Consider the following 22,558-nt stretch of genomic DNA (forward strand, 5'->3'; position numbering starts at 1 on the left):
ATAGAGGGTGTGCAAGATCTTATTCTAAGTGACATAAATATTCTATTTTACTAATAACATTTTATTTCTTGTATCTAACCATATTCATGGTGTTACATTATTCAAAATTGAACGTATTAAGATTTATACTTTTAGATTTATAGTATTTAGTTTAAACCATAGAATAGACTCATTTAAATAATCTGTGAAATTAAGTTTGCTTAATACGTGAACGTTTTCCTTTCTTATCATATTAAGTGTGCGTTTAGATACCGCTTATTTTGCTGAAAACTAAAAACTGATAACTAAAAACAATAAAAAATAATAATAAAAAAATTACTGTAGAGGCATGGGTTACTGTTCATTGGCCTAAATGCACTGTTCATGTCCCATGAACAGTGCAAGAGGCACTGAGGTGAAAAAAAAAAAAAACATAAAAACGCAAACGCAACAGACGTGAGAGTATCCAAACGGAACTTAAGGATTCTTGAAGTTTAAATTATGCAAAGTTACCTAAGATTAAGAGATTTAGATTAAAGGAGAATATAGAAAATTGCAATTTCTTTTTTGTACCTCCTTGTCACCTTTCACTTAAAAAGAAGTGAAAAAATAAAAATTGTTGGACCATTAATAGAGAGCATCTTGACTTTAAAAAAATAATAATAATAGTAATAGAGAGCATCTTTACAATAAGATTAATTTTAAAGACACAATTTTTTTTTCATAATGAAAAAAGATATGACTTTACAATTAGTTTAGTATCACTTTCACTGAGGTCCAATTACTCACATAATTTTTATTATTTTTACCGTACATCAATCATAGTAAAAACGTCAAGCATAACAAATGTAAAAAAGAAAAGAAAAGAAGAGTAATGGTTACGTACCCTTCAATTGGGCTAGATCCAAATTAGGCCCATGAATTCAGGCCTGTTAGTTACTAAACCCAAAGCATCTCAAACATAAATGGATTAGCCTTTAAACAAGGCCCATCCATTGGGCCCAACTCATATTAAAAACCCAAAAATTAAAAATCTAAAAAACAAGCGCTCTCAGTTTCATTTCAAAGAACAAAAAGCAAAAAATCGTGAGCTCGTATATGCTTTGCTTTGCTTTGCTTCTTCTTCACTGTTCATAAAACGCAGCACTTCGAGCTTTTCTAGGGTTTCTCTCTCTCTCTCTCTCTCTCTCTGCGCTTTGAATTAGGGTTTGTAAAGCAGGTTACAGCTTGGAATGGACGGAGAAGAGTTGACTGAGCAAGAGACTGCTCTCTACGATCGCCAAATTAGGGTTTGGGGCGCTGATGCTCAAAGAAGGTAATTTTTTTTTTATTTTCTTTCCAAAATTTCGTTTTTCATTTTGTGATTTTATTCATTGAGTTCGTTCTTAGCTAGCTCTGTTTTTTTTTTTAAATTTTTTTAAATAATTCAATAATTTGATATATAATGCATGAGCATGAGTTAGAAGTAGCAATTCGTATTTATATCATAATTTTGTTTAGTCAAATTATCAAGTTGCAATTTTTAATTTTTTTAACTAACAATTTTATTTTATTTGCTTGTTTTAGATTGAGCAAATCTCATATATTAGTATGTGGAGTGAAAGGGACTGTTGCTGAGGTAATTCTTAATTTTTTTTAAATTTAAATTTTAAAATTTTTATGTCATTAGAGTAATGTTAAATGATTATTCACCGTTTTACGACAGTTTAAGCTTTTGAGATAATTGGTAATTTATTACTGTATCAGTGTGGTAATGGGGATATCTCTCCTTAAAAAAATTAGAAAAGAAAAAATTTAGGTTATGGGTTCTACTAATTAAGGAGTTTGGTCCTATACGTGAGGGGAGTGGTGTTATAATTATAGTTAAATGATTATATTCACCATTTCCTAATGATTTTAGCTTTTGGGAAATTGGTAATTTATCGTATGTATTGCTAAATGTTGGTATACTCATTTTCATTTACTCATTTCAATTATTATGGTAATTATTATTTGGTGTTGATTTATGTAAGTTCTTTTTTTTGTGGGTAGTTTTGCAAGAACATTGTTCTAGCAGGGGTTGGTAGTTTGACATTGGTGGATGATCGGGTAGTGACCGATGAAGCACTTTTTTCTTCTAATTTTTTGATACCTCCTGATGAGAATGTGTATCGTGGGAAAACGCTTGCCGAGCTTTGTTGTGATTCCTTGAAAGATTTCAATCCGATGGTTCGTGTTTCAGTTGAAAAAGGTTTGCCCCTTTTGTTCTGTGTCTTTTTATCATGTTCTGTTGAACTTGCTGATGTTATATTTATGAGTACAATTTATTTACCAAAGCTGGCCGTGCTACATTACTTAAGTTGCTTATAATCTATATTTTCTAGTGCAATTCAGTGGGAATAGATTTGATTAAATCCAAATTTTCAATCTTGCAGGTGATGTGTCAGGCTTTGATGGGGAGTTTTTCAATAAATATGATGTTGTAGTTGTCAGTTGTTGCTCACTTGTGACAAAAGTACAATACATACTCATTTTCCTTAATGTGGTTGTAGCTTGTAAATGGTTTACTCTCTATATAAGTTTCTTTTGACATGTTTGATTTTTCTTGGCTGTAGAAATCGGTCAATGAGAAATGCCGGAAGTTATCAAAGCATATAGCATTCTATACAGTTGACTGTAGAGACTCTTCTGGTGAAATATTTGTTGATCTGCAGGACCATATATATTCAAAGGTGATCATCTTACTCCATGTAAATTTTGTACCTCGTGTTATATGTTGCAGTTGTCCCATATCACTAGTTGATATCTTATTGTGATTCTGTTAACTCTTCTGTGAAAATATTTCCACATCCATAATGAAAATGCTTCTACATGTGGATTCTAGAATGTTTAGATTAATGACTAATTTTGCATGTGAAAGTTTTGTGTAGTCAAGCCATAGTTGAATGCAAAGTGGAACCTTCTTTGCTGTATTAATTTCAAAAGTCTCTATAGCACTGTTATGGCTCTGGAATGGTAGATAGCTCATCCAGGGGTTCTCAAATGTCTATGCTTTGACTCTTGCATTATAAATTTCTGACTAATATTTGTATGTTTTAGCTGTTAAGCATCTTAGTTATTTAATCATATTCAGATATTATGCTCGATGAAAGCATTCCTTTATTTGGTGTTGTTTTTATTTGTTGACAGAAAAAACTAGAGGAGACCGTTGAATGCAAACTGCAATATCCTAGTTTTGAGGTATGACTTAAATACTCATGGTTCTTTCTAAAAATGTCGAGTTTAATTAGTCTTTTTTCCATACCGCATACTCTTTTCTCTATCCCTACTCTTTCAATGAGCTTTATTTACCCAAATCGTTTTTAGTTTGGAGGCAGGGAGAGGGATTTAGCTGGAAGAATTAAATCCCTAATCCAAACCTTCCCTATTGAGTGCCATGGCAACACAACGTGTTGCAACAGCTTTGGTTTCTTTAAGATTCATTAAAGAATCTTGACGCATTAGTTTCATTGCAGGAAGCAATTTCAGTGCCTTGGAGAGCTCTGCCAAGGAGAGTGTCAAAGCTGTACTTTGCTATGAGAGGTCGGGTAAATCGTAGTGTTATAGCTTCTTAACCATGAGCACCCCCCCTTTTCCCCCTTTCTTTTTTTCCTATAAAAATGCTGCTAATTTCCTACTTTCACAAGATGCTACCAATTCATCTGCTACACCTGGTCCTTCTACCATTACTTGATTAAAGCTAGAACACTTTGGATAAGAAGTTGAAGGCTGCTTTTGGCATTTTCTAGTGACAAATTTAATATGTCTTTTTTGGTTTCATTTGTACTTTTTAAGATTGAATGTAATAGGTTCCAAATCATCTATATCAATAGGATAATTACTAAATTATCCTCTCTTGTTCCAGTGATAGAAAAGTTTGAGGCTGAGGGGCGTCATCCTGGAGACGTTTCGATTGCAGATCTTCCTGATGTTCTGAGGCTGAAAAAGGAGCTTTGTGAGGCAAATGTATGGTATTTGGAATTTGTTGCTTATGTTTTATGATTGTGTTGTTCATCTTCTAACTCCCGCTTTCATGATATTGTGGCAGTCATTGAATGAATCTCATATTCCTGATGCACTTCTTGAAAGATTGGTAACGGGTACAAGAGAATTCCCTCCAGTTTGTGCTGTCATTGGGGGAATCCTTGGACAGGTGCCATATCAAACCACTTTGTTGTCATGTTTTTAACATTTAAGACATTATTTTGACATAGTTTAGTGTTGAACTTATTAGGAGGTTATCAAAGCAATATCAGGCAAAGGTGACCCTCTAAAAAATTTCTTCTTCTTTGATGCTGTGGATGGGAAAGGGATAATAGAGGACATTTCAATTTCAAATCCTAAAAGTGGAAGCTGAGCAGCCTTTCTGAGGGTAGCTTTTGAAATAGAGGATTGACAAAAGGAATCGGTCATAAGTTCTGTGTAGGAAATTAAAGAATTTTAACAAGAAGAAACTGACCTGCAATGGATATATTATTGTTCCTAATATTGAAGTTAAGATAACACTAGCTTGTTAGAGAGAGACCAATATTTCTGCAACTGGAATTTGCTAGATTGCTATTGAATCTTAAGTTATGATGCATGCTGGTTGGAATTGTCATGTTCTTGTTCATTCATTGTTATTCATGTCTGACTATTGTGTTATATGTGTTTTCAGCTTTAGTATTAGTAAGAAATGGAAAAAGGATTCTTTAGCGCATGCATGCTAAAAAGCCATTTTTTTTGCTTTCTATACAATTTCCTGTGCTTGTTGAGAAAACTTTACTACTCAAGTTTAGTATCATAATGCTCTTATTTTAAAGTACAAAGTTACAAACAATAATGACTTCCGGGAAAAAAAAAAAAGATAGGAAAAAGAACAGGAACTAAGAAAGATTGTGGTGCCAAAGCACATGATGATGTTTTTGACCATAATGCTCTTTTAAATAAACAAAGAACTTATTCAGGAAGCCACAGTGCACTGTGGGTATTATTTGCTTCTTGACTGTAAATCCAATAAATCAATATTAACCAAGTATTTTTTGCCACTACTTGTTGAAGTGGTGGATCGTGAGTGGTGAGTTTATGCGAAAGTAATCACTAATCACACGAATCCATCATTCACAGTCAATTGATCACTTCAATAAGTTGTAGTGAAAGTTATGTTCGGAGAATAGTAGTTATCAAATAAGCTTGGTCCTACACCTATGCCAAGAAAGGTGGTAGTTTCTTTGTGTAATTGCAGTATCCCATGTTGAGTATCAGGGTATAATATCTATAGATAATGTGATTTATTATATACTAGAGAGACCCCCATGGGTACATTACTCTTTTATGATAATGGGTGGTGGGGAGTGGGCATTTAGTCTGTCCTGTAAAGTTGAAAGGGAGATAAAAAGGAAGACAATTACCATTATAGCTGCCAGGACCATGTGGTATATATGCTTGCCTGGTATATGCACTACAGTGCCTCACTCCTATTAAAGCTACATCATTTGGAAATCTAATAATTTGGGTCATGGTCAATTTATAATTTTTTTTATTTTATCATGGTGAAGAAAAGGGTATAACTCTCTATTGTCTGCATTGGTTCAGTTGTTGTTCACTTTAGCATATGAGGTTCTGATAAGTGGAGAACCACAGGTAAAAAAAAAAAAACCACAGGTAAAAAAACAGTATGTGATTCATCACCAACGACAGGGAATTAAAAGCAAAAGTAATTCCCATAAAAAAATAAAGCAAAAGTAATAATCATTAATCAGATCCTAGGAAGAAAAAAAAAAGGGGAAAACTTTAAAGATTGCTAGTTATGCTTTTAAGATAAATCTTATCTATAAATTAAGACCTGATTGATGGTCCAAATTTGAAATTTATACATTACTGAAAGAGTAAGAGATGCTACAGAGATTATTAAAAAAAAAAAAAAGATCATAATTTATTAAGGAGAGAAGATCCTCTTCATTTTTTTCCAATTTTTAGCCAGATTTGTGATTCACATCATTACTTGATTTTGTGTGGTTTAAATGGGGATTGTTAAACCATTGAATTTTTTTAAATGCTAGATATGTCTCTCATTGCTAAAATTTAGAGAGAATTAGAGGATTTAAGTGGGAGGATTTTCTTTCCTAAGTGATAAGTTGCGATTGATGTTATATTTCTTTAACATGATTTTATTATTGATATTACTTTTATTATAGAAAAATTACAACATGTCTTGTCATCCGTTGTAAATTACTCTATGTCCAAGATTTTGAAACATCCCATAAATCCCATAGACTAATAGTGTGGTGGATTGAATGTGTAACCTCTTTTATTTTTAATTTTAATTGTAACTAATGTAGATTCTTATTTTATCCCAACTTCTTCAAAACAAAATTCAAAATATAAAATCAAAACGTGGGTGGTTGTTCTTATCCCGCTATAATCTCTATACATTCAAATCAAAATTAGCCCGTCTCTCTCTTCTCCCGTTCAAAAACCACACGAAGCACAAGCCATGATCAAATGAGCAAAAAAGGGGAAAGGGACCCCACCATGAAAGGCTATCATATAGAAAAGAAAAGAGAACAAGATAAACTGCAGCACCAGTTCATGGTTTTACAACAAGATTGGCATTCCTACAATCAGTCTCACCCAAAAACCCATCGAAGATATTCAACAAACTCCAACCACATGGCTAAATCTCTTCAAAGGCTAGACAACTCTCCAAGAAGCCTCATGTCTTCACTTCAACAAAGACTGTCACCTCCAGAAGGAGCATGGAAAGTGAGGACCAATGATTTGGCAATGGAAGAGATACGTAGAGAAAGAAAAGCAGTCATTGAGAGTGGAAGGTTGAAAGGGCGGCGGCTTTTTGAGGCGGATGAGAGTGAAACTGAGACGGGTTTTGGATGGAAAGAGAAGATGTGTAATGGTTTGGCTCAAGAGAGTGAAGTGAGATCAGTGTCCTTTTGTGATTCTGATGATGATGATGATCATGAAAATGAAACTGGTGGGATGATCAGCAATGTATTGCCTATTTGTTTTCAGTGCTGTTGTTCTTCATCTTCGTCGTTGTCTTCATTGTCTTCTTTTTCTGTGCGTGATGAATATGTGAAAGGAGAGGTAGTAGTGGAGGAGGAAAAGAAAGTGGTGGCAAGTGTGGAGATGAGAAGAGATTCTTATGGTGGAAGTGGTAATGGGAGAAGGTGGATGGTTGTGATGGGTTGGCTTGCTATTGCTTCAATTGTGTATGCAATTTGCATTGTTCCAATGAGGAGCTTTGGTGGATATAGAGATGAACATGAAATGATCCTAGTTCCAACATGAAATCCCTCTCTCCCTCTCTCATTTTGATATTTTATGATTTGAACCAGTTTGGGTGTTAGTAACAAACAATTGTCTCTATCGATCCTTTTTTTTATTTTCAAATAGATGTTGATGAGTTGATGTTTCTTTTCTTCAAAATTTTCAATTTCATGTTTAGGATAAATTATTTACAAATAAGATCGTTGCTTTCCATTCATTCATCTCATATTGGATGCTAAGCATAAACTTGAATATATTAGTAGAACAGTACATTAATTAGAAATTGTGTGCATTGAGACACTCTGCAATGGTTTTTAACATGGCATACTTCATGAGGGAGCTGGTGTTTGTAACTGTTTCAAGATCTGTTCAAAGCTATCAGTAGTCTTCTCTAGTGGATGTGAATGCATCCCTTCATAGGTTGTCACCACAACCTCTTCATCTTTGGAAAGGCGTTGGATTTGCTTCTTCACATTGCAGCCTTTATGAGTACACCTGTAGTAACTCCTGGAAACAAAATGACACAAAATCAGTTCATTTTCTGCAAGATAATGGTATTCTTTTTGAAAATTTGTCATGTATTATAAAGGTTCCTCATGAAAGAATGAAAAAAAAAAAAAAAAACAACCAGGTCGTGTATCAATTCTCGCTAAAATGGTAACACAGTAGAGGTTTGCTATGCAAAAAACAAAGACCATAATAGTTGGAGAGGGGTTTAAGAATGAATGGAAGCAATTTAAGAGATAAGGAATGGTTGTGGAAGTAGGCCAACAATGCAAATCAAGCTCACTGAGATGCTAACATGTTGAGCACATCATGAATGATTTCAGGTCGAGCTACTAACTAGTGACAAAGTTCTTGATTATGATGAGAATTGTACATTTTATAATGCATTTGCCTTTTTCGTGTGTGTGTATATATATATATGTTTATTAATGGTTTTTATATATCGTCTTGGCAATTGCAATTTTCTTTGGCTGGTTGATTTGTAGTCTAGATTTTGGTTATGAGCGAATATAAATTCTTTGTCCCACTTTTTGTGTTTCATTCTATATTCCACCAATTACGGTATGCCATGAGATTGATTTTTTTTTTTTCATTTTAAACTTTAGTCATTTTATAAGAAAAGTCAAATAAATATATGACAAGTTGAAATTGGTAGAGTATAGAATAGAACACAAACCATAAGACGGAGGATTTATATTTGAGAGCATCCACAGCAGTGGAGCTAAAAATTTAGTTATTTGGCACCACAAAAAGTTATTTTATCTATTTTACATACACACATGCTGCAGCAATGGATCTATTTAAGCTTTCAACACAATAAAATAATATAAATATCACAATAAAATAATATTTCCACTATACAACCATCACAGCCACACACACAACCGGGCAAGGGATAAAAAAATGTTTTTTTTTAGCTCTACGATACAGTGCACATCTCTATAGATGTGCACTGTAGCAATGAAGCTAAAAAATAATAGCTATAGCTTCACTGCTGGATGGTAGTTTTTTGTGTTTTGGTGGAGTTAAAATAGCTATGTAGCTTTTTAACCCCACTGCTTCAAGTGCTCTTAGAAGCTATGTTAACCTTTTAAATGTTCTACTTTCTTTCTCTTGGAATAAAGTATACTAGTTAATAAATAAATTTAATAAAATAAAAAGACCTAAAAAGATCTCATTTGAGTTTAGAGATAGGCCTGATCCACCGTGAAGACGACAACAAAAGAAGTAGGCCCTTAGTATACTGGTGTCCAATTCTGAGAATACTTGTTGAAAACGATGTAACAAAGACAAAATGAAAATTTTTCTCAAAAAAGAAAAGAAAAAAGAAGATGAGTAAAAGTAGACAAGTTAATTTTTTTAGTGGTAAGTTATAGACTCGCTCTCTCATTGGGTCTTGAACCTACGACCTTACCTTTCAAATAATCATTCTAGAATAAGTTAGTGCTAATTGAAATATAACTTTTCCATAAGAAGAAAAGTTAACTAAGTTTGTCGAAACATAATTATCAAGAATACTTCTTTCGGAAAATTCAGATTCAATGAATGGGGGACTTTATCCCAGTACTACCCAAGATAATCATGTATCTGCATCTACCATTTCCCCTCACAAAAATGAATCTCTCAATAAGTTAAAGAACTGGTCAAGGTGTAAGTTCTACACGTTAAATGGTACTAGCCTCCTTTGCATGAATCCTAATTTTCATCTCTGAGGACCTTGTGTCCATAAAATAAGTAGGGCTGAAATAAGAATGTTAAGATGGAAAAATGAAAATACAAAAAAAAAAGAAAAGATTTGAAATGAGGAAATTTGCCTAAAAATAGGAGTAGCTCCTATTGATGAAATGGAGAGTCGTTTAAAATGTTTTGGTCACGTTCAAAGGAGGGTAACTAATGCACTAATAAGAAAGAGTGAGTTTATCCAAGTCGAGGGAATGTAATAATATAGAGAAAGATAAAAAATTACATTAGTAGAAGAGATTAAAAAAAAAGGACATGTCAATTAAGGGAGTAACAAAAGATATGATTTTAGAATCTTCGATAGAGTAAAATGGGGGAAAAGAATACATACCTTAACTAATATGTTGAGGATCTATAGATGACCTTAAAATTTTGAGACTAAGGCTTTGTTCGTTGTTGTAGAACCTTATGCTCCATAACTAAGCTAGCAACTTAAACATCAATGGTTAAACCACTGTTTCAAACTAAACTACTCAGTTGGGGTTGGAGACTCGAATAAAACTACACAGACCTACCTTGTATCAGCCCTAAATACTGTATTAGATGATAGACTCAACATGAGAATGATTTCCAATTCCCCATTTAAAACCCATCATGACACAAGAATGCATACAATTATGCCTACTTAGATACATGCAATCATGCAAAAAGGAACACGGGTCATGCATGGTCACATAAACAATTGTGCTTAAATTCTGATTGGAAAAAGGAACAATCAAGCTAAATCATCTTTCTTTACTTAATGAGAGTTTTCCATCAAGTGGAATCACAGAGAATGATGAAGCTAATCATAAAATATTTATGTTTCAAATATTTTTAACTTCAATAGACATAAAATTTGGCATATGTCTTACAAACAAAAAGAATATAGAATCTAACGATAGAGTTTTAAAGATATTAATATAATAAAAAATGAAATGGGTCAACATCACAGAGTTATACTAGGTATAATTTTGATCATAATTCTCCATATATAACCACAATTTGAAGCCAAGAGAACTAAAAGATGAATAAACAAAGATAACGAACCTCGGAAATTTACTATTCTTCACTGCCTTTTGCCCATATTTCCTCCACCGGTACCCATCATCGAGTATATCAACATGGCTCCTTGTATGAAATGCAAATCTGTGCCTTCTGATCTTCTTGTCTCCTTTTGTAACTTTTCCTCCCCCCTCAGAAATATTATTAGATTCATGATGTTGAATTCTGGTTTCAACTTTCATTTTGTCCTTCTTGTTGGCACCATGAAAAAAATTCTGAGAATTAAAATTCTCTATGTTTAATGAGGAAGTAGAAGCTGCTGATGAACTTGAAGAACCTAGTAATAACATTTGGTTGTTTTGCATTGGAGCCATGTAGAATAATTCCAAGAACTTAATACTACTTTATTTACTTTTGTTAGGTAGAAAACAAAGATTAAAAGGGAATAAAGAGCGTGTCTTACTTTTTTTTCTGAGATTGATATAAGGAAGAAAAATGTGGAAATTTTGGTGGGCGGCTGTAATGGCTAGTTTGTCCAAATACCATCACAATGAAGAAATTTGGGTCATAAGAGCTAATGTGTACAAGGACGTATATCTATCAAGAATAAGACAATGTTTGGCGTAAACTACACGCAAAGTGATAAGAATAGAGAGCATTCCGGATTGCCATAAATGAACAGTATTATTGCAATTTTTTTAGATATAAAGTTTTGACTTTGGAGAGTCTGAAATTACTTTGCTAGAGAGCTTTAAGGGCCGGCGAGTTTAGAGAGAAATCCTACAAACTCTTGAATGTGGATTTTGAAAATTTAAATGTTAGATTGCATGATTTTATTATATTCTCAATACTTGCAAAATTTCAGGAAGATCAAATATTAATAACTATGTCATTAATTAAATGTTTAAATTTCAAGAATTTGTAGTATAAAAGTATGTATAAAAAATAAGTTTATTGATTGAATAGTGAATAACATCTTATTTAAATGAAATTTGACATGCATGTTAAGAATATAAAAAAAGTGCAATCTAACGGTTAGATTTTCAAAATTTACATTTAATAAAAAGATATAGAGTTGGAAAGAATTTTTGACTTTTAAAGGAAAAAAAATCTATAATTAATTGATCTTATCTTATAAATCTATAACTTTAAATCACTATTCATTATAATTTTCCATACACTCAAAATGCTAAGTTTTTCAATTATTGCTCTATTGCAACAATACTAAACCGACACAATATGCTGAATTGCTGATTACTTCACTCAATTGGTTACATAGGTTGTGTTCTAAACCCTGATTGAAGTGTATGAAGGTTTGCACAGTTGACTTGGGATGGTGTTTCTGCCTAACTTAAGGTTGTCTTTATCTGGTCAACCTTAAAAAGGAATGGAATATGGTATATTTTTAGTAAAAGTCCTGCATTTGAAGCCAAGCTGTGCTCAATCTAAATGACTAAATATCTAATATGTGACAATGACCCTATTTCAAAGTAGAAGTGAGGGTCGTGCGGAAGAAATGTAATATGAAACGAAATGGATAGGCAACGGTTCACATTACACGAGAAAGAAAATTTCGTAGTACACATGAAGACAAAAGGAGAAAAAAATGTGATCTTTCGGTGGAATGTATAGCTAGCATTGTAGTGAAATCGTAAGTGCCAACTTAAACACCTCCACTAATCGAGAAGGTATTTTACGCATCCAGTGTATGCATTGTGGGGTCCAAATATTGTGAGAGATGATGCCATATGCCGTAAATATGAGATAATTATTGTCAACAACGTATCTCTAATGTCAATTGGAAATTTTCAAGCTTTGGGGTAAAAAATCAAAAAGTTGCAATTTGATAAGCTAGTAACCACTATTTATTTAAAAAATTGCTGCACAAAACCGTTAGTACATAGCCATAAAATTGTGTTTCTCATGCTCCATATTTCTTTTGGCTCCGTGTAATATAAGTCTGCTTTTGCAATAGTTACCTTGCACCTTTATGTCAAGAGAGACTATTAGGTTTTTGGGGTATGGTGACATGATATTCTCTATCAATAAAATTAAGTCATTTAATACAAAAACATGACATAAAGTCAAAAACCATGTAAAAAAGTTCATTATCCAATATTAAATGGTTTGGAGTACCATTTCAACTATACTACAACTATACTCAAAAGTATTAAATTTCAACCATTTGATTAACAGACACCAAAGGGTATTTACAATGATGCTACAATGCATTTTCATCTCCGCCTATCATTTTAGTACTCCCTACCTTATCAAAGAAAATTCAAATTAAAAAAGAAGAAGAAATTCATGGTTCAATGATCTTTGATATGCCAATCCTATCATGTAAGTCTATTATGTAAGAGGTAATATCTAGTGTATAAAACTACAATTTTTTACTTTCATTAAATCAAACGATAAGACATCCAAAGAATACAGTGACACGATATTCCATACCAATAAAAATAAGCTACTTGATGCAAGATATGACATAAAGTCAAAAACCATGTGAAAAAGTTCATTGTCCAATAGTAAATGGTTTGGAGTACCATGTCAAATGTACTCCAGCTACACTCAAAAGTGTTTGATTTCAACAATTTGATTTATGTACACCAAAGGGTACACACAATGATACTGCACTGCATTTTCATCTCCTCTTATCACTTTAGTCCTCTCCACCTTAGCAAAGGAAATTCAAATTAAAACAAAAAAATAAAACAAAAAATCACAGTTTAATGATCTCTAACATGCTAATCCTATCATGTAAAAGGCAGTATCCATTGCACAAAACTCTCATTTTTACTTCCATTAAATCAAACGGCACTGATTGTAAAAACCTCATGTCCTCATTTGTTGAGGATAACAGCACTCTAATTGATACAAAAAACATAGAGGTACAAAGTAATAAACCAGCAACACTGATAAATAAAACATAAGGAAATAGGAACCAAAGTTTACAAGGAAAAGATGGTAAAGCAGAATGAAATAATACTACAACAATGAGAGGGAATTAAATGCTGTCTACTTTGATTTGGGAGAGGACTCTTCCTTCTTCAAACTTTTGAGCTCTTCCCAGGCTTCAATCCAGGGAAGCATAGCATCCCCAAGCTGCTGAAATTAATGACTAACATGGCCAAGCTTTACCTTGACCAACTTTGAGAGCTCAACATAGCATTCCTGCACGGTTGTGCACTTTTTTGAGAAAACGATAGACTGGAAGAATGGAATGATCTCTTCCTGCAAGTATATGCCCTTGTATTCCTTCTTCAAATTAACAAATGGGTTGCTTGCCTTGCTATGCCAAATGTATGGCAACCCTGTCTTCACCCCTAGATTCAAATGGTCACAAATCACCTGAAAACCAAATTCAGAAGGCATTAAAAGGTCGTGTAGGTGTACAAAAACTCACCCTTCTGCGAGGCCTGGAAGAGGCGATTGGTATTAAATATCTATATCCTACACATTGAGCCCACTAGCTACATCTTATATGTTATAGCAATCAACTGGGAATGCTGTAATAAATTAGGATTTTTCTTCAACCATCAGATGGCATGCTATAAAGCACTCACACAAAAGAATGAAGATACCTTGGCACACCGACCAGCCCACATATCGTCATTGCAGGTCCAATCAGTTCTCTGTCGAAAGCAAGGTTCATCCCACACATTGACAGCATCCACATACCTGTATGAACTAATATTAATGCACAATTAGGCAACATTAAGCTGAAGAGGGCTCTAAGTTCCATGTCAGTGCTTTGAAATATCAAATTCAATGACTGGAATAGACAAATTACTCAGACTTGAATAAGAATTTTGACTTATGAAATGAGGTTGATTCCCATTAGAAAAAAAAATCCTATTTATAAATAGCAAGTTGATATACAGTAAGATCAGTGAGTCACAAATTGTGACTTGAATCATTCAAAAGAAGGTGATTGAAATAGGTCATTCAAGTTTACAAGCAGCTTTTACAAACATACACACACGCCAAAATTCAATGAGTGAGAGTCCTGGAAATTATTAGAGAACTTAAAAACATTAGGAAAAAAATGCAGCAATCATCCAAAGTCCAAACCATAACAAAAGAGAAGTCATAGACTGAAAATATCTCTATTCCAACAAAACTAAGGAATCATTCTTGATGATGTCAAAAATTGTCAGTAAGCTGAATGGTCCTTACGTGCCCTAGACAAACCCTATAACACAAAGAAGAAGAAGACCTTACAGAGAGTACTGGTGTGGTACTAGCAAATACCCTCTGAAAGTTAAGTTAGAGAACTTTTATAACTCTAGAGTGCCAAAACTAGTGTAAATTATGCGTCCCTTGATTTACGAAGGTTTTGGTGTTTTTATAGTACGTTCTGTTTGTTTTAATAATGATGTTTTCTAGAAAATAAGTCATTTTCTAAAAAGCATTTTCTATAAAACTATCTCATTTTTCAATGTTTGGTAGCAACTTTAAATAAGTTGAAAAACAACCTCTTAACTTCCTTTATTTAGCTTGCTGTGAGATAGAGTTGTTTTCCAAAAAAATTTAATGGAAAACAATCTCTAAAAATAAGCCATACTTTTTATATTGACCAAAGATAATTTTCCTTTGACTCATATTTTTTTATGCTACCAAACATTGGAAAATAAGGAAAACTATCTTTACATAAGGTTTTCCATTGAAACAAACGGAGCGGTAGTGTAGAGTCGGCTTGATTTCTTGATGGAGAGGGTATTTCCTTGTAGGAAAGATCCTCATTAATGCTCGTATTTTGAGGGATCATTTTCTTGTACGGATCCTTGTGATTATGGTTGAGCGTAGAGTGCAAGACATTTCCATATTAAGTTCCTTGGGGATTACTTAGGCTATGTAGGCCCCACGTGGCTTTGGCAACCATCTGGGTTGAGTCCGTCCACCTTTGACGAGTTTGTCTTCTCTAAAGCATCCGTCTGCTTTTCTGGCTGCCGTTCAAGACTTGAGTCCATCTGTCATTTCCTTGGCTGTTAGGCCATCCAGACCGTCTCAATCTCCTTTGGTAACACCGTCTTTTGTCATTAACTTTGTGAAAGGGATCCGTATACCTTGTGATTCATCCCTATCAATTCCCTACAAATTTTAAAGTCAGATAATAATATTCACCTCTATTTGGCAGCCAAGAAAAAGAATAACATCAAGTTGAAAGTTGATTGAGAAAAATACAAAATAGCTATTACCAAATGCATTAAAACCGAACCTTTCGTGATACAATACTGATAGCAGCCAAAAAATAAATATAAATCGTAGTTCAACAATGACAAACCAATAAAAGAAGCAACAGCAAGCCTTACTAAGAGTGATAAGAAACTTAACCCGCTGTTGCGCTCATGAGGCTTGACAAGCTGAGTAGGGGCATCATAGTCAGGAATGTTGAGCCAAAGCCCATGAGAGATGGCAGTAGACACTCCTTCTCTCAAGCTAAAGGGGTATCCACGAACGAAGTCAGCTCCATCCCTATACGGATCATATAGGGTATTGAAGAATAATGGTGTTGATGGTGTCAGCAGGTTCTGTATGTGTTGTGCTAATGCATTTATCTCTTTCCCGCTCGGATCCTTCGCCACCTTTATTCACATTTATTCCAAGTCTCAATGACACAAACAAGATAAGGAAAAAGGAAAATGGTGCCAAACATATCAGATTATTGTGTCAAGAATGAATCGGCATTTTATTAAACTAAATAGGTATAAAATGTTATGTTCAATCAAATTAGTTTTGATGCTTTGTTACGCAATCCTTTACAAGATCGCTCATAGACCTTACATATTGGAATCATATAGCTTTAGTATTCTTTTTCTCTCTTTCTCTTACCCTTCCATTTATTAGCAATCTGTTTGTTATTGCTTCACAACTTACAATCAGATTGGTTTTTCTTCTTTTTGCTTGTTTTTGTATGCAAAAAAAAAAATTCTGTTGCTACAATGATATGATCAATATATCATATTGTGACTAGTTCTTTAGATCCAGATAATATGAAGCATGAGTCATGAACAGTAACACATAAACATTTGCAGATAACAATGCAGACTTCTTATTATTATAATTTGAAGAAAAGAAAAAAGATTTCCTATCAAAAACATAAAATAGAATACGCCAAACCTCATTTACGAGTTTAAAACTGTAATTTTGTCAAATTTCAACAAATAAGTAAATAAACTTTTAATAACAAACTAATCCAGACACGTGTGTAAAGAAAATGCATCATAAACAGGACTAATGTTATCCAAAGTACAGTCCTGCACCAACCTATGGTTGGTAATTTTGACTAAAACATGAAAATGCTTAATTATGTCTGATTTGTGTGTTTCATACTTCCGCCACCAGCAAAAGTGACTTACTAGTAGGAAGCCCTCAAAGCACTTCGCCATGCGTGTCCAAGGTTGATAGTTTGGATGGTCTCACATCATGTCATTTGGGTTTAAGTGAGCTGGGGCAATAACCACAACTGTAAGTCCATTTTTTTATTCAATTAATAACAAAAATGTGTTCCATACTTCCTTGACTAATACGAAAGTGAAGTGAATGAAATTGGAACTATAATGAGACTAGTAAATGTCTCATTCAAAAGATTAAAAGGCATTTAGCACTAGATCGAAAGTGTGCTACCTTAGCTAACTTGCCTACTGGATGGATCCACATAGAGGCTATCCAAGAAAGAACATATATGCAATCAAAAGCTGTCATATAATTAATGAATGATGTTAAAAGTGTTTTGTAATTCAGTAGCATTATTTAGTATATTTCATGAGGAGAATCAGAGTTCAAATCCTTTCTCCTTGTTATAACTATCAAATTATTAAAAAAATTAAGATAAAAGTCTGCTTCAAATTTACTCTATAAATCTCAGAAATTGACATGAATTTTATAAGACATAGAATTAAACTTCTATTTATTAAGCTGTTAGTGCAGTACCAATCCTTTTCAAACTCTAACATTTCAAGTTTTATGGTATGTGTTTGTGTTAAAACCTCTTTTTTTTTTTTTCTTCCTTTCTTCCTTGAGTGTGTTTGTTTCTACTCCCTCATTAAACATTGAGAACATTAATAGTAACAACTTAGACAGGATGAAAGTTGAAACCAGAATTCAGCCTCATGAAACTATTAAATGATATTTAATATTAAAAATTCCATTAAACAGTTGTATTTGTTTCTAACTGAGAAAAAAAATCTAATAGTTGTCTGTGGGACCTCATAAAATGCTGCTCCCAACTTTAAGGCTGGATCCAACGAATCAACTATGTTTTTTAATTTATTTGATTCTATCATCGGACAATTATTGGTACATCCAGTGTATAAGTATAACACTTCTCTCACGTAAGTGTGAACCATAATATCCACATGTAGGGCCTCCGTTCTGTGAGAATAAGATGTATCTAGCAATCTATGCACTAACTAATTTAATCAGTTATCAGATTTGACAGATGTAATGCATATGAAGCCGGTGGTGGTGGACATCCAACTTGTACACTCCTGTAGAGTTAAAAATTCTCTTTTGTTAGGTTCTAAAAGTTTAGAATAATTGGTAAATCGTGAATACAAATTTGTTTAAATATAGATTCTAGAGTCTATAGGTATTATTAGATAATGCTCAAGGTAATATAAGTTAAGATTCAAGAACATATAAGCTACAGAAAGAAGAATTCGAAATCTGTTTGGTTCAATCGATCGAAAGACAGGCTCGACTGATTGAGAGTCGTATTTGCAGAATTTTGATTAATCCCAAACAACAGTTCAAGCCCAAAAAGGATTAGGGTTTCAGATTTACTTCTTCTAGTATTTAAAGGAAACCCTAAGCACGTTTTTAAGGAGGCTTTTCAGAGAGAAAAGAGTGTGCCTCTTTTGTATCTAGGGTTTTGTACTCAAAAAGCTCTCTCATATCTTCTATCGGTGTTATTCCTTTGAAGAATCTTAAGATCCGGTGTTGTAGAAGTCGCTGCCTTCTCTAGTCATCAAAGGTGCTATAGTGGATTGAGACAAACGTTTTGTACTAGATCTGAAACTTCTCTTTATTATAGTGAATTGCTTTTCAGGAAGGTTTCTGTCACGACCCAAACCTGTACTTCAGAATTTAGAGCATGACCGGCATGTTAATATCAAGTTTATCTTAATACTAACACGAACCAACCTAAACAGAAGGTGCTTATCAAGAATTGTTTCCTGTATACCTGCTTATTTTCTTGCATAAAAGCCATAATATACCAAAATGTGAAAACCTTGAAAATTCATTTCATTTGAACTTTGCAAGATTGCCACTTGGCTAAAACTTCAGGTATTCGTGCAAATATTACATAGCTAAACCTTTAGCAAAAACTCTTATTTACAAACCCAACCCCAAAGACATACCATTGGGGTTCAAACCAAACTAAAGTTCAGAATTGCATCTGTGCTTAAAGAATCAAGTACATCTTGATTCCTCTTATACAACAAAAGAGCTAAACTACTATACAACAAAAAAACTATACAATCTAAACAAAAGAGAATCATAGAATCTTGCCACCTCTAATACTCTCGCTGCTTCCAAGAAGGACCTGTGCACTGAAATATAATAGGGTAAGCTGCGAAGCCCAGTAAGGTTTTTAAGCTCCATGGGCCTTTGATAAGAATGCATGTAAATCAAATATTTTACGGACATGCCAGCTTTGATAAAATAGCCTTCATTACTATTCATATTGTTCTTAAATTAACTTATGAACTTTCAAATGAAAATACTTTATTTTTCTTTCATATACTAAAAAAAGAACATGATAAGGAACTTAAACATAATTCAACATACTTTTCTTATCATTATACTTTTCTTATAACTTCCAAATAGCTTAATAGCTCTTTTATAATACATATTAGTTAGTCCAATTGTAAGTCTGTCACAACTTTGGGAGGCTTCCAGCACTTAGTGCCAGGCATCCAGCATTCCCCACAACGCTAGGTAATTCCGGAATCATATCATAATACATACTTTCAACCATGGGGGTAGGTTGACATCCTCCACAAGTTGGCGGTTACCAACAAGGGCGGGTACAGCAGAGCCAGTCCCACTTTTAATGGCCAAACAGAATCTCCATAGAAATACCAGTACTATAACCCCTACTGGCTGAGTTCAGATCATGACAATGGAATAACTAAAAACTATACTTTTCAGATACTATACTTTTACATAACTATTTAATAACAGTAGCATATCCAATTCTTTCTTTAAACATTATGTTCGTAATATGAGTAATAGCATCAGTATGCTAGAATTATCATATATATATATATATTGGATTTAATAAGTCACGAACATAAATCTTTACTTGAATCATGCTTATATGTAATATCTCTAATTAAAAGGTTTTAATGCATTATAGTTTTCTAAATAGTCCTTATACTTATCAAACACACATGTCACAAATCCCTTACTTGAAAACAGAAGACGCGAGAGATTTGTACCAGAGGAGCTCAAGTGTCCGTGTTCTCGTTCTCGTCACCTAAATGAAAGACCAAAACTTATTACTAACAACTCTTCCTAAAATATAAACTTATACCTCAAACACAACCTAACTCTCAACTTAGTAAAATCTTAATTCCCATCACATAGAGTTTCCCCTAAAACAAGGTACAATCACCAAACTCATAACATACCAAAACACAGAGAAACCAAGCCATAAAAATTCATATCTGATCTAAACATACTAAAAGATAAGCACATTAAATTATAGCTCAAAACATTAACCCTAACTTCAAAATTAAATCTACAAAGTCATAGTTATCCTACACTGTTTACTGATCATTCCAGTAGCAAATTCCCCATTTGTAAAATACGAATGGGCTGTCAAAACACATCTAATTGTCATGAAATTTTACAGAGCTACTCCCCCGTATGTCTAATATATACCGTATAAATTTCAAAGTCAAAGAATAAAATCATAATTTATTAAAAATCGTACAAGGAAACGTGCTCAAATATGTCCTGACAGAAATTTATGCAACTTAGAAATTAAACCATTATTTTTGTATTAATCCAAATGCAGTGAGACCACTTCCATAACAACCATATGTGTCTTAGGATTCATAAAAACTACTCCTAACATCCTAATTCACAGTAAATGATTTAATACAGAATTTTCTTGTAGTGAACATCAAATCTGTCACAGTGACAGCTTCAGTGCATGTTGATACAAAATTCATCAACTAAATTCAAATGGTCTTCAATTCATTTGGGTATTTTTATACCAATACAATAAACATTAAAATGACTTATTAAGCATCCAATAGACCATAACACCATCAAACTTTCAACTTACAAAAACAGAATCACAAGTTTAGCCCCTAAAATCAGATTTGAGAACAAAGAAGGGAAAACAATTAAACTATCAAAATACTCTAAAATCAAATAAGTTTTTAATTACTTACCCACAAATTTGAAGCTGAAGCTTTAATTTTAGGCTCTTAATTCCTTCTTTAGAGTGAGATTTATTGTTTTGGTGAGAGAGGGAGAGAGAGAGGTCTTGCCATGTGAAAGCAAAGAGAGAAAGAAAAGAAAAAGCAAGAGAAATGAAGCAAGAAGCTTCTGGTACAGCAAAGGAAAAGATGAGGAATTGACTTTGAGGGCTTGTACGTGTATAGCATAGGAGAAAAATCAAAGACCACTTTTTCCCACTCTTTTCCACTTTTGGCATTTATACTTTTCACCCCATATAAACTTATATTTCAAGAAAGGCCCAATGACAATATAACTTTGCATATATGAGTGTGTATATATATATATATATATATATCCTTATCTTTATAAAATTTCTTTTCTACAACATTAAAAGAGCATACGTCTTCTATAATATCACAATAGCAAAGTTTTAATGCACTTAAAATAATTAAGGTAATAACAAACATATAAACTCATGAATTTAATTATGCAATTAAGTTGGGGTGTTACAGTTTCCCCCTAGGTTTTTTATTGTGAAACTAGTTTGTTTCATTAGTTTTTTTGGGTCATCATATCTTATCTTATTTACTTTTACGCTGTGCTTGATATTGGCATGATATTGATGTTTGTTTGTTTGAACAAGTTTTATTCATTATAAATCTAATTAATAATTTGGGTTTAAAACTTGTTAATTCTATCAACCGGTAACTTGGGTAATTAATTAATTTATAAGGAGTCAATACATTTTTGCCCTATCAGTAAGTTTAAATTAGATACAATAACAATTTACTACCTATGATTTATTATGAAAGTGTTGTAAAAAATATTGTTGGTACAACACTTCTTTTTTCACAATACCTTTTCCAAAAAAAAGTTGTGGTTGGTTCCAATATAATATTTTATTATTTTATTTTGACCTATAAGGACTTAACACCTCAAAAAATTGTGAAAATATTGTAGTAATTTGTTGTTTTAATAGAGTTCAATATGCGATATTAACAAAAAAAGAAGAAGAAAGGGTCAGTGGAATAACGCCACATGAACAAACCAAATGTACTATAGCGGTAATCATTCACTAAAATTAAAAAATAAATAAAAAGAAGAAAGGGCCAGCAGAGTAGTACCAATTGAACAAACCAAATGTACTGTAGGGGTAATCATTCACTCTTTTTATATAGATGTAGCACTTTTTTTTTTCACAATACCTTCTCAAAAAAAAAAAAAAAAATATTGTGGTTGGTCCCAATATAATATTTTATTATTTTATTTTGACCTCTAAGGACTTAACCCCTCTAACAACTGTGAAAATATTATGGTAATATGTTGTTTTAATAGAGCTCAATTGGCGATATTAACCAAAAAAAAAGGCCAACAGAACAGGGCCATTTGAACAAGCCAAATGTACTGTAGTAGTAATCATTCACTAAAAAATGAAGAAGAAAGAGCCAGTCAAACAGTAACACTTAAACAAGCCAAATATACTGTTGCGGTAATCATTCTTTCTTTTTATATATACTAGGTAGGGTGGCATGTGCAAGGCACATGCTACCTCTTGATTAAGAAAATTAAAATTAAAACTCTATTTGAAGAAATATGAAAATATATACATAAAAAATGAATGTCATACAAAGTTAATCTTATT

The 22,558-nt window shown here is 33.0% G+C and overlaps 3 protein-coding genes across 7 annotated transcripts; 1 reads left to right on the top strand and 2 right to left on the bottom strand.

Moving 5' to 3' along the window:
• Nucleotides 1–1,038: 1,038 nt before the first annotated feature.
• Nucleotides 1,039–4,597, top strand: LOC142631781 (SUMO-activating enzyme subunit 1B-1-like). Its single transcript, XM_075806095.1, has 10 exons — nucleotides 1,039–1,294; nucleotides 1,546–1,597; nucleotides 2,011–2,209; nucleotides 2,394–2,473; nucleotides 2,574–2,690; nucleotides 3,148–3,198; nucleotides 3,474–3,540; nucleotides 3,863–3,963; nucleotides 4,046–4,150; nucleotides 4,232–4,597. Exons 1-10 carry the CDS (start codon nucleotides 1,212–1,214, stop codon nucleotides 4,352–4,354), a joined length of 978 nt encoding a protein of 325 aa, XP_075662210.1. The 5' UTR covers nucleotides 1,039–1,211; the 3' UTR covers nucleotides 4,355–4,597.
• A 2,809-nt stretch (nucleotides 4,598–7,406) lies between these two features.
• On the bottom strand, nucleotides 7,407–11,043 carry LOC142632247 (putative WRKY transcription factor 43). Its single transcript, XM_075806674.1, has 2 exons — nucleotides 10,540–11,043; nucleotides 7,407–7,770 (listed from the first exon to the last, which is right to left on the bottom strand). The coding sequence occupies exons 1-2, from the start codon at nucleotides 10,866–10,868 to the stop codon at nucleotides 7,593–7,595; spliced, it is 507 nt and encodes a 168-aa protein (XP_075662789.1). The 5' UTR covers nucleotides 10,869–11,043; the 3' UTR covers nucleotides 7,407–7,592.
• A 2,346-nt stretch (nucleotides 11,044–13,389) lies between these two features.
• On the bottom strand, nucleotides 13,390–21,078 carry LOC142630375 (putative UDP-arabinopyranose mutase 1). 5 transcript variants are annotated; one of them, XR_012843292.1, is made up of 5 exons: nucleotides 20,907–21,078; nucleotides 15,832–16,082; nucleotides 15,343–15,588; nucleotides 14,079–14,175; nucleotides 13,390–13,845 (listed from the first exon to the last, which is right to left on the bottom strand). XR_012843292.1 is itself a non-coding variant. In XM_075804363.1 (5 exons), the coding sequence occupies exons 2-5, from the start codon at nucleotides 16,884–16,886 to the stop codon at nucleotides 13,609–13,611; spliced, it is 615 nt and encodes a 204-aa protein (XP_075660478.1). In that variant the 5' UTR covers nucleotides 16,887–16,945; nucleotides 20,907–21,070; the 3' UTR covers nucleotides 13,390–13,608. The 5 variants fall into 5 exon arrangements, 1 of the variants encoding a protein (XP_075660478.1); XR_012843294.1 differs by lacking the exon at nucleotides 20,907–21,078 and adding an exon at nucleotides 16,618–16,637; XR_012843293.1 differs by lacking the exon at nucleotides 20,907–21,078 and adding an exon at nucleotides 16,282–16,607.
• Between the last annotated feature and the right edge of the window lie 1,480 nt (nucleotides 21,079–22,558).

Source organism: Castanea sativa, chromosome 4, assembly GCF_040712315.1.
Source record: "Castanea sativa cultivar Marrone di Chiusa Pesio chromosome 4, ASM4071231v1".
Taxonomy (NCBI): Eukaryota; Viridiplantae; Streptophyta; class Magnoliopsida; order Fagales; family Fagaceae; genus Castanea; species Castanea sativa.

Coding starts and splice junctions, on each gene's coding strand:
- LOC142631781 (XM_075806095.1), top strand. CDS start 1,212: ATGGACGGAGAAGAGTTGACTGAGCAAGAGACTGCTCTCTACGATCGC. Junction 2,474..2,573: donor GTTGCTCACTTGTGACAAAA/GTACAATACATA, acceptor TCTTGGCTGTAG/AAATCGGTCAATGAGAAATG. Junction 3,541..3,862: donor GCTGTACTTTGCTATGAGAG/GTCGGGTAAATC, acceptor CTCTTGTTCCAG/TGATAGAAAAGTTTGAGGCT.
- LOC142632247 (XM_075806674.1), bottom strand. CDS start 10,868: ATGGCTCCAATGCAAAACAACCAAATGTTATTACTAGGTTCTTCAAGT. Junction 7,771..10,539: donor AAGAATAGTAAATTTCCGAG/GTTCGTTATCTT, acceptor TTTTGTTTCCAG/GAGTTACTACAGGTGTACTC.
- LOC142630375 (XM_075804363.1), bottom strand. CDS start 16,886: ATGGCGAAGTGCTTTGAGGGCTTCCTACTA. Junction 14,176..15,831: donor CCTCATGAGCGCAACAGCGG/GTTAAGTTTCTT, acceptor TAGTTCATACAG/GTATGTGGATGCTGTCAATG. Junction 13,846..14,078: donor GGGCTGGTCGGTGTGCCAAG/GTATCTTCATTC, acceptor TTTGGTTTTCAG/GTGATTTGTGACCATTTGAA.